This window comes from Solanum verrucosum, unplaced genomic scaffold (genome assembly GCF_900185275.1).
Source record: "Solanum verrucosum unplaced genomic scaffold, falcon-dt-bn FXZP01000027.1, whole genome shotgun sequence".
NCBI lineage: Eukaryota > Viridiplantae > Streptophyta > Magnoliopsida > Solanales > Solanaceae > Solanum > Solanum verrucosum.
In genome coordinates, this window is record NW_026020214.1 from 438,449 (window position 1) to 454,752 (window position 16,304).

General features: G+C 37.5%; 1 protein-coding gene across 1 annotated transcript; it reads left to right on the forward strand.

Moving 5' to 3' along the window:
• Positions 1-13,440: 13,440 nt before the first annotated feature.
• Positions 13,441-14,349, forward strand: LOC125830607 (uncharacterized). The gene is made up of 2 exons (XM_049509786.1): positions 13,441-13,587; positions 14,008-14,349. Exons 1-2 carry the CDS (start codon positions 13,441-13,443, stop codon positions 14,347-14,349), a joined length of 489 nt encoding a protein of 162 aa, XP_049365743.1.
• The last annotated feature ends 1,955 nt before the right edge of the window (positions 14,350-16,304 follow it).

Genomic DNA, 16,304 nt, shown 5'->3' on the forward strand with positions numbered 1-16,304 from the left:
GCCTAGATTGATTTAGATTGTTGAATTGTATCATTATACGCTAATTATAGTAAATTGTTGGTGTGTTGGTGACTTTTGATCATTTCCTTGAAAAGGCAAGTTATGGCCTAATTACATGTGGAAGTGGAATTGTGCTTGATCTATTGATCCAATTGGAAGATGGAGGTGTTTATTTACTAAGTATATTATGGTATTGAATTTATGGATATATATTCTTTGTACCCTACATGTGGAGGTTAATGTATAACTATGAAGTGAAGTATGTGTGTGATCCAAATGAATGAATTATAATCATGTTTAGAAGATAATTGTGTTAGAATTGAATGTTATCTCTCTATTAACACTCGTGAATGTTGATGATTATGTGAAACGATATTCTCAAATACTCACACACATTTGAACGAAGAATGAATGATGTTAATGATGAAGTACTTATGGAAAAGCTATTCTCAATTGTACTCTAATGAATGTTAATGACTTGTTGTGAAAGGACTTTCTCACAATAATGGGGTTTTTAGGTGAAAGCTATTCTAATCTTTGAATCTATCAGCTTTCCAATTAAATAATGAATGTTGGGTTGGGATGGATGCTCATCCGGGAGTTGAGGGGGGGTATCTAGTAGCAATTCCTTTTCACATAATGAACTAATGTATTGAATATAGTGTACTCCGTGAGGAATAATGCTAAGCACCTAGAGGATATGGTTTGAGATGAGTGCTCATCCGTGAGTGAGGCACGATACTTAGTAGCAATCTCTTAAGATGGATGCTCATCCGTGAGTTGAGGCGGGGTATCTAGTAGCAATCTCTCTCTCCCCTAACTATGTGCCCATATAGGTCTAGCTAGTGGATCCACTTAAGGTAAAGAAAAATAGTCCTACTTTAGGCAAGTAGGAATCCCTTATCCGGTGAGGGTGACACCGGGATTCCATGAATTGCTCACATGGTCTATGTCGTTTAAGGTTTACCCCCACAAAGAATGTTTATGAACTATGGCTTCTTAAGGATGTACTACTTAGTGTGGGTGGTGGCATGGGATACCATCTATGCATTGTGCAAGTAGGCAAATATTTAAGGGAGGTCATGGTGTGTTCCTTATAATGTTAATGATATGAATGGGCTCTTATAATGACATTTATGAGAACGGTGATCTAATGTTTAATGATTGAAGGTGCTCTTAATGTAATGAAGCTAATGAAGAATGTTGACTCTTTTATGTTTATATGTAAATAGGCATGCTATACTTAGTTTGTATCATGAGTTACTTCCTTGTTATGACTTGTTGTATATGAATGTGCCTTGTCTAGGCTGACTTCAAAGGAGTATTTACTGTTAGTAGTAGTATGGGATGCTACTTGCACATTGCACAAGTATGACTTAGAGTTGCCTTAGATGTTGGTCTTAATGAGATAATGTGATTCATGTGATGTTTTTGTTTCTTATATTCTTTATTGTGTAAAGGTGGAAAAGATTAATGGTAAGTTCACTTTTGGTGATCTTAATGTGGTACCTTGGTGTGGATAGCTGTATGGGACACTATCCATACATTGCACAAGGTATAGCATGAGGGTTGCTTGAGGTGAAGGCTTAAGGTGAAGGTAAAGGTTTACATGTGATTTTGTTCTTATGTGAAAATATGACTTGCATGTTGGTTGTGACTTATATTATGCCTCTTTTATCAATGTTCATGAAGTTTTACTAAAATGGCATATATCTTGACTTTCAAACAAAGATGTCCTTTTTGGGCATGTTTTCATGGCTATCATACTTAGTACTTTATATGCTAACCCATATTTTCTTTACCTTTTATGAAGTGTAGGGATTGGCACTCAATTTGATCCTTCCTAGTCAAGCTTGGAATAGAGTTCTCCAAGACATTTTGGGTATGTCCTCATAAATCGAGGACAAGGACTTTTAATGTTTCTAGTTCTTTCTTGTTTTAAGACTACTGTTAAGACTTCGATTGTAAAGGACCGTGACCTTATTTTGTTATTGATTTTGTGTCTAAGATGGCCATGCGAAATATAGACTTCCGTTTGCGTTTAAATGTTTTCGAACGATAGATTGTATGGTTTTTTAATAAAAAGTTTTAATTTTGTACTATTTCGATTACCTATGCGATGAATGAATGTTATGAGGCTTGTATAAGACCCATTCGGGGTTGAGTACATCGTGTTGCTTCCGGGTATAGTCTCGGGTCGTGACATCTTCGACGTTGTGTAGCATAATGAGTAAGAGGACCTCTTCAATTTTCCCACCCACTTGCTTCTTTGTCTTTCAACGCTCGTGAGGTGGGATGTACATGTCCTTCCTCTTGGACACTACCTTTAATTCCATGACTTTCTTGGCCAAGATATCCAGTTGGATTAGCAATGTGGCCAATTCTTGGTCTTTTTCTTTCTCCTTGTTGGTCTTGGCCATGTTATCAAGGAGTTGGGCTGCTTTAGCATAAGGTAGCTGGATGAGACCATCTGGATAGATTTGGTCAGCCATTATTCTATTTTTGTTGCCAAGATTCCGGTAGAAGCATTCCAGAAGCATCTTATCTGGAATTCCATGAGTTGGGAAGTTTTGTAATAAGGTCATAAACCTTTGCCACAACTCATAAATTGCTTCACCCTCTGATTTCTTGAAATTTAGGATGTTATCCCTAAAAATCATCAATCTCAAAGGAGGGTGATCCATTGGGTCACTGTTGCTACCAAATCTACTCCAATTCTCTGCTCAAACAGCAACACAGAAACCAAAACTAAAAATCAGAAAGTTTAACTATAACTAGCAAGAACAAAACTCAACTGAACTAAAGAATCTTAAACAACACCACTCCCCGGCAGCGGCGACATTTTGATTTCACGTATCAGGACACTTCTTTCAATTCTAAGTGCCAACGATCGTTAGTCAGTAATATAACCCAACTAAGTGAGTTTGGGTCGAATCCTACAGGGAGTGGTACGTGCTTAAGATTCAAAAGACAAGAATACATATGTTCAAGTCAATCAAAGGTAAAGATATTTATGAATAAAAGCATGGTTCAAGTTTGGGGTGACACAAGTGTCAAATAACAGGGGGGTTTTGATTGTAATTATAAACTACAAAAGCAGCAAATAACACGAATAAAACAAATAAAGAGACGGGTTCTTGGGATGTGATTGGATTATAAGCTAAGGTCGACAAATGGGTAATTGCAACCAATAGTAAATAATTGTAAATTAGTGAATAAGCTAGATTTTAGTGGGGATAAACTTTCTCTCAAACAATTTACATCGAATCACACTGGTTTCTCTCGAACACCAATAAGCAATAATTAAGAACAACCTACGCTTTAGTCCATTCACTCTTTTGAGCTGAATGTGTGGAAAAAGGGTTTAGGATTCACTCTCTCGAGTTGAACCCATGACAACCGAATACCCACAGACCATCAAATCAGTAATCATGGTTTTAACACCTCTCTCTCGAGCAAGCCAAAAACACGAAGGTAGAGTTGCATTTGCAACTACAACCCTTTAGATTAAGCCACAATTACTGAATGAAATCACTTTTAAACAACATTTAGACTATCAATTAACAATACCCAATAGATAATCAACCCACAATTACACCCCAAGAATTGAGGTTTTATCTAGACAACATAAAAAGATAGAAATCGTTACCAAATTGTGTTTCCATCAACTGGGTAAGATTAATTTCGTGTTTACAAAGGTCAAGGTTGAAAATTTTCAAAGACCCACTTTCAATTTCTCAAAAATGGAAATCTTCAAATAAGGAAAAATATTGTCTCCAAATTCTCAGTTATATTCTCTAACTCTGACAATTAATATTAGATTTGATACTTGAAACTAAACTAAGAATTTAAAAGTGTATTCATAGTCGCCAAAATTATGTTGCGAAGGACCATCGGCGCAATAAGTCAGGATCACCGATCCACTCGGTGATTCACCCTTTGGTCAATTTCATCGCCTTTTTTCTTTGGCCTTCAGCATCTTCAAGTTTTGTAACTTTGGGAGATGTAGCACTGCATCACGAAACCGTTCGACGACTCGCCGACTGCTCCTTTCTACCACCGACTTGATTTTCTCCTTCAGGGCTTGGCACACTGAAACTATAGACGAGATCTTGGCCATTTTGCGACTCGCCCAATGGGTTAGGTGATCATCAGGCCTTCTTTCCTTTGTTCTTTGAGCTGCCTTGTTCCTTTTTGCTCATTAGTGTCCATGCTTTGTTCCTCAATCCATATACCTTAAAATCAAGGATTTACATCAGTTATTGGCACAAAATATGCATTTGAGGACACTAAATCTATTAAAATAATGCCCTAAATGAGTCCAAATCGTGGACTCATCAACCACCTCTTTAAATCTTCCAGAGTCTTCTGTTGAATCTAATCGACCAACACATGGATGACCTTGGCAGTGCACCACAACACCTCATTGATGTCGATGTTACTACATTTAACTCTTCTTCCCCGCACCACTAAAGGATCCACTAGTGCAAACGATCTTTCCTTCTTCTTCTCCTTTAACACTAACTTTCCATACTCAACATAGAATTCTCGAACCCACAATAGACCCAACACACAAATAACCCAAACCCATGATTTCAATCATTCAAAGCACAGAAATCAATAATTATGGGTTAAGTATAAACAGAAACATGATATGACAACTATCCACACTAACAAGGATCAATCAATCAATCAAGATTATGCAAGTAATTCAACAAAATTACAAGCATACATCGAAAACTACTAAAAATTAAGCTGAGTTCGGCACACCAACCTCAAAAATAGAAAGAGAAGTTCTAGGTTAGCGAGTACGGAAGCACAAATACACAAATCCCACCAAATAGTTGATCCCCACACCAAATTAACAAGGGAAAATATAATCTAGATATAAAGTGTATAAGTGCAAAGGTCAGAAAATGTGAAATGAAGGAAGATGTTGAATTTAAAATGGTTGAGGACTTTTAGGCCTTTCAGTTCGCGCGCCAGTCGGTGATACCGTCGATGACCATTAAGTGATGCGTTGAATGGTATTTTTGTTTGCCGAATGTTACAGAACTCCAGCCATTTAAGTGGTCAAAACAGCAGTCAATATCAGGCTCACAAACCTATTCGGCGAGTCATCGACTACTGTTTAAGCTTGCCTAATTGCTTCTTTTACCAAAACATCAAATTTTCACCCAGCACATTGAACACCACATATTCAATAATCAACTTTAAAAATTAAAAGCTTGGGTTGCCTCCAAAGAAGTGCATTATTTAACATCGTGGCATAACAAAAACATTCTTTCAAACTTCATTCTTTGGTTGACCATGGTATCACTCGGTAAACCTCTATTTTGTCTTAAATTTAAATGAGTCGAGATTGAACCCATTTGTGCTTCCAGCTGTTTAATCGATACTGAATATGAGGTAACTATTTGGTTCAGATATGAGATGTCATCTTTCATTTCCTCTAACATTTTTTCCGATCTTTCCACTTTATTGAGAATGTGTGCAAGCATATCTTTAGTGCAGAAGTTTTCAAGATCAGGCCTTTGCTCCTTTGGATTTTGACGCTCATGAGGAGGAACATATCTCTGTTTGTCACCATCCCACTCTCTCCAATTTGTACCACGGTCACGCTACTCCTTGTATCGATCTCTCCAACCATCATCACAATCCCTATTCCAGCCTTTGTTCCCACCCGGCCTTGGATAGTTTGGGCGGAAATCTCCTCCTTGATTAGTTAAGAAATGAACTTCCTCATTGTACATATCTTTAAATTAATCTTCATCGGGATTTACTCCATCAACTCAATCGCATGCAAAGCTTTAGAACCATTACCCATGATCTGCTTTGACAATAGGTCCATTTGGGTCATCATCTTGGACATGTTTACCTCTCGCTCTTGGTCGTTTTCAATTTGTTCCTTTGTCAACCTGAATTTCAAAGGGTCTACTTGATCCTCTCTACTGTACCAAGCATGATTGATCTTTGTCATTTCATTTAGGAGAGTAGATGTTATTTCAAAAGATTGTTGCATGATTCCTCCTTGAACAAGCTGGTTAGCCACACACTTGTTGACTGAATCTGGACTCTGGTAGAAATATTGTAGGAACACATTGTTTGGGACTCCATGAGTTGGACGTTGGAGCAGCAATTTTTGAAACCTCGGCCATGTCTTATGAATCGGTTTACCATCCACTTTCTGAAAGTTCTTAATATTATCTCTTAATGTTAACATCTTCGAGGGAGGGAAAAACCTTACACAAAATGCATATGTGAGCTCTTCCTAAGAGATGATTGAATCCCTTGGAAACTCAGCCAACCACTTTGTTGCTTCCCTCATTAGGAAAAAGGGGAACAAACAAAGCCAGACCAACTCCTGCGAGATGTTCTTAAAGAAAATTTCCCACACATATCCACAAAGTTTCAGATGTGGTCATGAGGATCCTCCATTGCTAGACCTCCAAATTGGCCCTTTATTTCTAACAGTTGCAACATAGTACTTGTCAAATGAAACAGTACATTGCCCACAATCAGAGGCAATTGAATAGCACTCGCACTCCCCAGCTGATATTCATTGTCATGTGCAAGTTACCGATGTCATCAATATGCCCAAGTTTGCTAGCATTGCTCCCGTTAACATTCATCTCTTCACCTGTTCAAGAGTAGCCAACAAAACACAATAAAAAAAAAGTTAATTCAACTACAATACAATTAGTTTACAACTAAACTTCACTAAAAGAATTCTAAACACCACTCCCCGGATTCTAAGTGTAGGCGATCACAATCAAGTATAAACCCAACGAAGAGTTGGGATCGATCCCACAACAAGTGATACGGTAAATAATTTAATTATAAAGTGAAAAGAGTGTTCTAATTGATTCTAGGAGTAGACATTTTTGAAAAAATTAAAGTAAATGGAAGGGGTTTGACAATTAATGTCAATTGGGGGGATTAGAGTGATCAATTAACAACTACGAACACAAGGAGTAATAAAGTAGAGAGGGAACCTTGGGTATGTGATCAATTTAACACCAAGCAATATGGGTGATTAGTATTTACTAAAAGTCGTTGAATCTTAGTGGGTAGGCTAAGATTAAGGTGTCATAGCCACTTATCAATCAACTATCATGAATCAAGAGAGTTCTCTTGAACCTCGACAAGCATAATCAAGATAAACTACCCAATACCTCAATTTATTTACTCTTTCAAGCTAGATTGGTAGGATTGAATTTAGACTTACTTTTTCAAGCTAAGTCCACAATAACCAAATAACTACAATCATCAAATAATAGTTTTAACTCTAAAATCTCTTTCTCAAACAAGTTTAGAATACTATGCTAGAATTGCATTTACCACTACAATCCACTAATTAAAACACAACTACTAATTGAACCCACTTGAAATCAAAAATAAAATTAGTAGATACTAACACCCATAAGCTACTTTCAGCATTCAATCACATAATCAGACCCCCAAGAATGGGGGTTTTAACAACACACAGTAAAGAGCAACAAATAGTTACAAGGTAAGTTTTCCATTAGCTTGGGTAACAATCTACAAGTATTCCAAGTGCTTGAATTAACTTCCCAAAACATTAAAAATCTAAAATATACTCAAAAAATTAAAGAGCAGTGTAAGGGATCAAAAACTTGATGTATGAACTCTCAAAAACTCAAAATTATCACCTAAAAAACTACAGAACTCTAGAACTCTCCTTTCATAATCACATTTATACTCTTCAAAATGTTAAGTTACAGAGGCACTCAGTGAAAGAATTCGAGACTTGCCGACCGATTCGGTGATTCACCTAGTTCTCCCCTCAATCACTTTCTTGTATTAGCTTTCCCACACTTTCATTCTGTTACTTTAGGCGATCAGAACTTCCTTCGCCGATCCAGTCGGCAGTTCGCTGATTCACCTTTTCAAACGCCAAGTTATATGTGTCCAAGGGCTAGGCTGTTGGAACTTTATGCGGGCTGAAGAGCTACTCGGTGAGTCGCCGAGTGGCTTTGGCGATCATCATTCTTCCTTTTGTTCAGCTATTTCAACTTTTTCGCTCTTTTTTGCCCTGGTAATGTCCTTGCCTTGCTCTTTTGACTTCATTGCTGCAAATTAGAATTTAAACATCAGTTTCGAGCATAAAATAGGCATTGAGGATAGTGAAACTCTAGTTATTAATCCCTAAATGAGTCGAAATTCCTAACTCATCACAAGTAGGTGAACATATTTGGCTAACTCCTTCTGTTCTTCCTCAACATGTGCTACACTACCCATATACAGTCTGCCGAGAGCATCACCCACTACATTGGCCTTACCCGGATGGTAAAGCACATACACGTCATATTATTTGAGGAATTCAAGCGATCTCCTCCAATAAAGAATCAATTATTTATGGGTGAACACTGGATGCTCTTATGATCTGTGAACAGATCAACATGAACACTATACAAGTAATGTCTCCAAATATTTAGGGCAAATACAACGGCATCAAGTTCAAGGTCATGTGTCGGGTATTTCTTCTCGTTGAGCTTACGCTGTCTAGAAGCATAAGTTATGACCTTACCTCCCTATATCAACACACAACTTAGGTCGACCTTGGATGCCTCACAATAAATTACATACCCGTCTTAACCATCTGGTAGAGTCAAGACCGGAGTTGTAGTCAACGTAGTCTTCAGTGTTGAGAAGCTTTTCTCACATTCATCTGACTACAAAAATTTGACCTTCTTGTGAGTCAACTTGGTCAAAGTGGAAGCTATGGATGAAAATCCTTCAAAAATCTCCTTTCTTAACCGGCGAAATCCAACAAACTTCTTATATATGTTGGAGAGATGGGTATGGGCCAGTATGGTAATGCGTAAATTTTATGAGAGTACACTCGGATCCCTTCTCTTCACACCACATAAACAAGGAAAGGGACCATTTTTTACCAAAATTCATATTTACTGAACTTAGCAAATAATTGGTGATCTTTGAGAGTTTGCAGAATAACTCTCAAATGAGTAACATTCTTCTCTTCATTCCGAGAATAAATGAGGTTATCACCAATAAAGACGATAACGAACAAGTTTAAATACTGTTTGACACCCTTTTTATTAAGTCCATGAAAGCTACAGGAGAATTTGTTAGTCCAAAAGACATAACTACAAATTCATAGTGACCATACCGAGTCCTAAAGGCTGTCTTTGGGATGTCACTATCACTGACTCTAAGATGATGATAGCCAGATGTGAGATCTATCTTAAAAAAGCAACTAACACCTTGAAGGTGGTCGGCAAGTCATCAATCCTACGGATAGAATATTTTTTTCTTGATTGTGACTTTGTTCATTCAGTTCCTTGATTCCACATAACGTGTTTAGACCTAGGGTTTCTAAAATCTTGGGAATAGTGGTGATATTAGTTGCTATAGTATCTGTAGTCTAAATATCATGTTTTCTTGAAAAATGTTGCTTAATTCCTTATATAAAACTCAGAAGCCTAGTTTGTGTAGATTCTCTTGGTTCATGAATTATACTTGCTAGGTCAGTAAAACATAAAATCATGCTCTAAATTTTGAATGTCACATTCTCAGTACATAAATGTTGCATTCTAAGTTAGCATGTCAGTATTTAGTTCATTTGAGCTTCATATATATTATGTTTGCAGTAGACTTTGCACCGAGTTTGGACAAGGGTTCAGCGTACCCTCATAGTCCCAGAAGTATGTGCCCGCATAGGATTATAAGTCCCCTCTGTTGGGCATTAGATTTTGTGATCACGCCACAGTCATGCCTCTATACCCATGGAAAGGTACATTGATCCTCTCGATGGGGCATATACATTGGAATCCATGTTTAGATCATGTGGCTTACGTCGTTTAAACGTGGCTCCCACAGTCAGAATTTTTGTGCATTGACTAGGTTTTCAATTGTTACTTCAGTATACAGTTCTGTATGTTATCTTCATGATTTGTACTTGGTCAGTGCATTCAGTTTATCTTTAAGTTGTACTTCAGTACATATTTACATCCTTGTTCAAATTATGTCATTGCTTAGTTATGCATTATTTAGCTTATATACTTTATTCAGCTTAGTATTAATATTGTGCATGCTCAGTACATTCCAAGGACTGGCACGTGCTTTGCGCTACTTTGTTTCATGATATAGGTTTAGGTATTCAACATCCAGACACACATAGATCGATTTTTTGTCTGCATTCAACAACTTCAGTGGTGAGTCCTCATATTCCGAGGGCAATAGAAATGTTTTCATTTTAGTCATATTTTTTAGTTTCAGTCTTGCTACAGTTAGCTGGGGGCATGTCCTAGCAATTCACTTGAGTAAAGGATTTTCAGACATAGTAGTAGATCCAACTTGAGTTGTTAAGTGGTAGTATCAGTTATTACTAAACTCTTATGGTTTATAGTTATATTCAAACTATTTTGGTTTTATTCCCACACCAGATATTTATTGATTTTGATTCAGTATAGTTCATGCTTTATTTTTTTTCACTATGCTTATGATATGCCAGACTCAAGGTTAGCTTGGGGTCACTCGTGATCCTAGGTCCCGTGCTACACAAAGGGGTAGCCTCGGGAAGTAACATTTTACAAGTTAGATTCTCCCATTGAAGTTAGGGTTTTATTTAATCTTCATGGGTTCTTTTAAATTATGATTCAATTGTTTATTTTCTATCTTTTTATACATAAATTGAAGTAATTAAATGTTGTTAATTTTAATTTACTCAACCTGTCACGACCCGAGTCTACACCATCGTAACACTTCGGAAACTAGTAGGATAAAATAGAGCTTAACATGAGGGTTAGAGTCATAAACGTACCTCCCTGTACCTAAATATATAGGGTTTTGAGTTAGAACTTCAAGGTACGACCCCCAAGGACCAACAATGGGTCCTTGAGGAAGACCCTTAGAGGCTGCCTGGGCAGTGACCCACGGAGGGCACCCAAACCTCATGGGTCAGGACACACCTCGTGGGTGAGGGGCGTAGATCAAGCCTGCAAAATCAGGTCTCTGAACCACCCACGGTTCACCAGCATGCCACGTTGGTCCATCAACGGACCGTGGTTGTTGGGTTGTTGGTGAGGCCTAAAACTACCTTTTGGGAGTTACACTTAGGGGGAATTATGGGGTTTTCCTGTTTTCATTAATATTAAGTGACGTTGTGTTACGCTAAATTAGACTAACTATATAAGGTTGTTTAGTCACCAAATTAAGTCATCTTCCTCATAATTCCAAATCCCAAAAGAAAGGCCCAAACCCTCTCCAAAAATTCTTTCTCTATAACTCCAAGGAAGAAGAAGAAGGAAGGTGAAGCTAGGGTTGAAGGAGCATGGTTTCTCTACTCAATTTCATTGAAATTCATAGCTAAGGTATGGTAGATCTTTATCTATGGATAGAATTCATTCATGGAGTCCCTTCAAAACCCCAATTTCAAAGATAGTAATTCCCCAAAAGTTAGGGTTTGACTCAAAGTCATGAATTCCTTTAAAAAATGATTCTATTGTTTTAATTGCTTTATATTGTGATTGAATTGATGATTTAATATGGGTTTATGATTAAATCTCCCAAAAATCCATGAAATCCCCATATTCCCAATTTATGACCTTGTGAGGTTGGTGAATTGTAGAAAGATGAATATTATGAGATTATGCTTGTAGTAATTGAGTTAGTTGAATCATGTTATTATCAATGTCTAATGTAGTAATTCTAGATGTGTTGATGGAATATGATCTATTGTCCTTGAAGGGAAAAGTATGAGAATTATGCATGATTATGAGGGTAATGTATATGCTTTAAGAACACTTTGAGAGTACAGTGAATATTATTATGATCTTGTTGTTGTGTTGTCGAAGGTTATCCTCATGTAAACAATTATGTATGAATATGATATGATGTGAAAGGTGTTCTCACAATATGATGATTCTAAGGTTGAAAGACTATCATCACCTATTGAATCTATGAGCTATCTTATGAATTATGTTTGATTGAGTGTCAAGACATTCTTCCATGAATATGAATTCAATTCAAAACTTAATATGAACTACTTGGGAATAATGCTTAGCACCGAGTGGATATTGAATATGTGATGGGGTCCTTCTATGCTCATTGGGTCCGGGTTTCTAGTAGCAATTTACTTATCCCATAAATTATGTGCCCTCATAGGTATTTAGCTAGTGGATCCACCTAAGCTAAGAGTACGGATCTACCTTAGGCAAGTAGAACAACCCCTTTTCAGTGTGGGGTAGACACCGGATTCCATGTTATATCACATGGTCTATGTCAGTTAAGGCTTATTCCCACTATGACAACAATATGAACAAGAATATGAAATATGAACTATGGTTACGCAAGAAGCTTTACTTAGTATGGGTGAGATTATGGGATCTTATTCATGCATTGCACAAGTATGCTTTAAGGGTATGTATGGTATGTTCCTCTTATGATATGATGATCTATGAGATCATTATGCTTATGACTTATGCTTTTCCATTATGTTCAAATTGATGATTTAACTTAGTAAATTGCATGCATTCAACTAAAATGTCTCTTTTAGTATGTTTTCATTATTTTGTGCATGGCTATCATAATTAGTACATTTTGGTAATAACCCATATTTTCCTACATTTTCCCAATTGTAGGGTCCGGTTCTCAAGGAGGTCCCCATTTTGGCTAGATCTTCGATTTGTTCATTTCTTCTTGCTTATTGGTGAGTCTTCATGGTTCAAGGACATATGTTATCTTTGTAGCTCTTTTCATTGTATTTCATTTTTGGATTATGTTGTATGGGCTGTGACCCTATTTTATTCGACTATTGTAGTAGATGGCTAATTGAGACAAGTCTAGACTTCCGCTTTCCTTTATTAAAATTTTGACTTGAAATGCGTTTTTACTCTAATTGTTCTATTGCTTATGTTATGGTATACTAAGTGTCTTACATGGAGCCATTTTGGGTTTTGTATGCCTTGTTACATCTAGGGGGTACCCCTGCGTCGTGACATACTTGGTAATCAGAGCACAAGGTTTAGAATGATTGTAGGATGATGTCTCATAAGCTACGTCTAGTAAAGTCTTGTGCATAAGTGTGAAGTGTGCCACACTTATGAATGAGAGGCTATAAGATGCTTAGGAAATTTCACTTCTTTCATTACTCTTAAGTCGTTACTTAGAGTTTAACTCTATAAAGTCTGTCTCTTAATCCTTCTCTTGTGTCTTCAGGATATGAATACACGAAGGGCTAATGCTACAAAGATGGAAGAGGAGAATATAAATCAAGAAGCTCCTCCCCAAGCTCCTCATGCTCCGATTAATTCTTCGGTTATGTCCAATAAGGATGTTAGGTTGCCTTTTCAAATGTTGGCCCATGCTTTGGTGGCTCAAGCCAATAGGGATGTTGTGACTCATGTGAGTCCTATTGTGAATTCGACTGCTTAAAGGGTTAGTGATTTTTCTGAAATGAACCCTCCCGAATTTCATTGCTCTAAAGTTGAAGAGGATCTCCAAAGGTTTACCGGTGATGTTTATAAAGTTCTTGCTATTATGGGGGCGTCTTCGGAAAAGAAGGAGGAGTTAGCCGCCTACAAACTAAAGGATGTTGCTCAAGTATGGTATGATCTATAGAAGAGGGGAAGATCCATAGGAGTGGGCCCTGTTGAATTGGAAACGTTCAAATCGACATTTCTTTATAGATTATTTCCCCAAGAGTTGAGGGAAGCTAAGGTGGAGGAGTTCATTAACCTTCGTCAAGGAAGTATGAGCGTGAAAGTATATTCCCTAAAATTCACTCAATTGTCCAAGTATGCTCCCACTATGGTGGTAGATTCGAGGGATGAGATGAGTAGGTATTTCACGGGTGTGTCTGACTTGGTTGAAGAAGAATGTCGTACGACAATCCTTCATCATGACATGTATATCTCAAGGCTTATGGTCTATGCTCAACAAATTGAGGATTCAAAACTCAAGTAAAAGAATAGAGAGGTGAAAAGAGCTAGAACCGGTGATGGAAACTTCTCCAATGTAAAGTCCGATGGAAAAGTTCGACTAAGGTTCAAACAAAGATTTTCCAACAAAGGCTCCTCTAGTGCTCCAAGGGTCAACAAGGATAGAGTTTCCAACCCAAAACCTCAAGGAGGTAACGGTGGTGGTTATTATGTGGCTAGACCTAATTGTGCAAAATGTGGAAGAAGACATGATGGTAAGTGCCTAGTTGGCACCGATTGGTGCTTTCATTGTGGAAAGAGTGGCAAGAAGATGAGAGATTGTCTAATGCTCAAGGTTAAGGTAAGGGAAGATAAACAAGCTCCTCCAAGCGATTCAAACTCCAATGCCCAAAAGCAAAACCGCTTTTATGCTCTTCAATCCTGAGGTTACCAAGAGAGCTCCCCGGATGTTGTGACCGGTAAGTTAAAAGTCTTTCTTATTGATGTGTATCCCTTGTTAGATCTCGGTTCTACTTTAGCCTTTGTGACACCTTTTGTTGCAACGAAGTTTGATAAACTCCCTGAAGTTTTAGTAGAACCTTTTTCGGTCTCTACCCCGGTTGGTGATCGGTAGTGGCTAAGAGAGTCTATAGAAGATGTCTCATTTCCTTATCCCATAGAGTCACTTTGGTGGATTTGGTAGAGTTAGACATGTTAGACTTTGATGTGATTGTAAGTATGGATTGGTTGCATGCTTGTTATGCCTCTATTGATTGGAGGACTCGAGTGATTAAATTCCAATTTCATAATGAGGCTATTTTAGAGTGGAAGGGGGAAAATTCTATACCTAGAGGTCAATTTGTTTCTTGTCTTAAAGCTAGTAAGATGATCTCAAGTGGGTGTATTTACCATCTTGTGAGGGTGAGGGATGTTGATTCTGGAACCTCTCTTGAGTCAGTTCTGGTAGTGAATGATTTCCCTAATGATTTCCCCGATTATTTGCCATGTATTCCTCCCTAGCGGGAAATAAATTTTGGTATTGATCTTTTGGGGGTTATGCAACCTATCTCTATTTCTCCTTAAATAATTGCTCCGGCGGAGTTGAAAGAGCAATTAAAAGATTTTCTAGATAAGGGTTTCATTCGACCAAGTATCTCTCCATGGGGTGCTCGGGTATTATTTGTTAGAAAGAAAGATGGGTCACTTCGAATGTAACACCCCTCAAAATGAAGTAGGATAAAGTAGAGCCTCACATGGGTCCTATGCATTAATAACTTGTTAAAATAATGAAGAATAGCCTTTTTAGTCAGTTTTAAAGAGTTTGGAAGTCAAACGTCAAGGGACTACCAAGACGTTTGGAGACTAGTCTTTTACGTGTTGGTGTGTTCTAGTATGTTTTTCATGTTTTTATGTGTTGTATGGAGTCTAAAATTAGTGGAGGTGACCCTAGTATCTTAATAAATATTTTTAGGGTCAAAACGTTCGGGTATGACTCCCCGGGACCACCATAAGGGTCCCCGAGGAGGACCCCAACCCTTGGCCAAGCAAGCTGCCAAGGTAGCTTGAAGTTGTTCTTGGAGGGAGTCGCTGCGCGTTGCGGACCTACTCCACCAATGGCCAAAAAGTGGCTCCGCGTCGCGAACTTGTTTCCCGATGAAATCTGCGAAAATAAAACTCAAGTTGGACTTGTTTAAAAAGGTCCAACTAAGTGAAGGGTAGTTTGGGTACTTTGGGTTATTATTATTTTATGTGTTTTTAAGTATTTTAAAGGTATTAAAACATTTAAGAGGTGTTTTTGAATTCATTCTTCCAAAATCAAAACCCCAAAGTTCTTTCTCTCTCTAAAGTTCTCTCAAGTTCAAGGAAGAAGAAGGTGGAGAGCTAGGGTTTCAATTAAGGATTCCCTTCCACCAAATTTTGTTGAGATTTCATCAATTGAGGTATGGTGGCTCTTCATCTAGGACTCAACTTCCTCCTAAAGTCAATTTCAAAGGATTTTACAATGTTTTCAAAAAGTGACTAAAAGCTTGTTTTTGAATTCTATCTAGGGTTCTTGCATGAAAATGATTTGAAACGTTTGGGTATGGATTAATTGATGTTTGTATGTGGTTTTTGAATGAAATACTCCATGAACCCTTGTCTTCTACAAAACCCTAAAATTTGATATGAAGTGGGTCTATTTCTATAAATTCAAAGTTGATGGAATTATGTGTAAAGTGAATTGTATTGATATCTCTTGTGTTAATTAATGTTTATTTATGATTAATTGTTGATAATGGATGAATTAAGGGTGGTAAGCCTTATGGGTGAAGTATTGGTGATTTTGGCTATAGCTTTGGATTATGGTAAGAAGGCTTGAACTCTCTTTATTGAATTGATTGTTGTTAGTAGGTTGGATAC

Bases quoted from the DNA above. Each gene is read 5' to 3' on its own strand.
- LOC125830607 (XM_049509786.1), top strand. From the start codon at position 13,441: ATGAACCCTCCCGAATTTCATTGCTCTAAAGTTGAAGAGGATCTCCAA. The intron at 13,588-14,007 runs GTATGGTATGAT...TCCAATGTAAAG, and splicing joins AACTAAAGGATGTTGCTCAA to TCCGATGGAAAAGTTCGACT.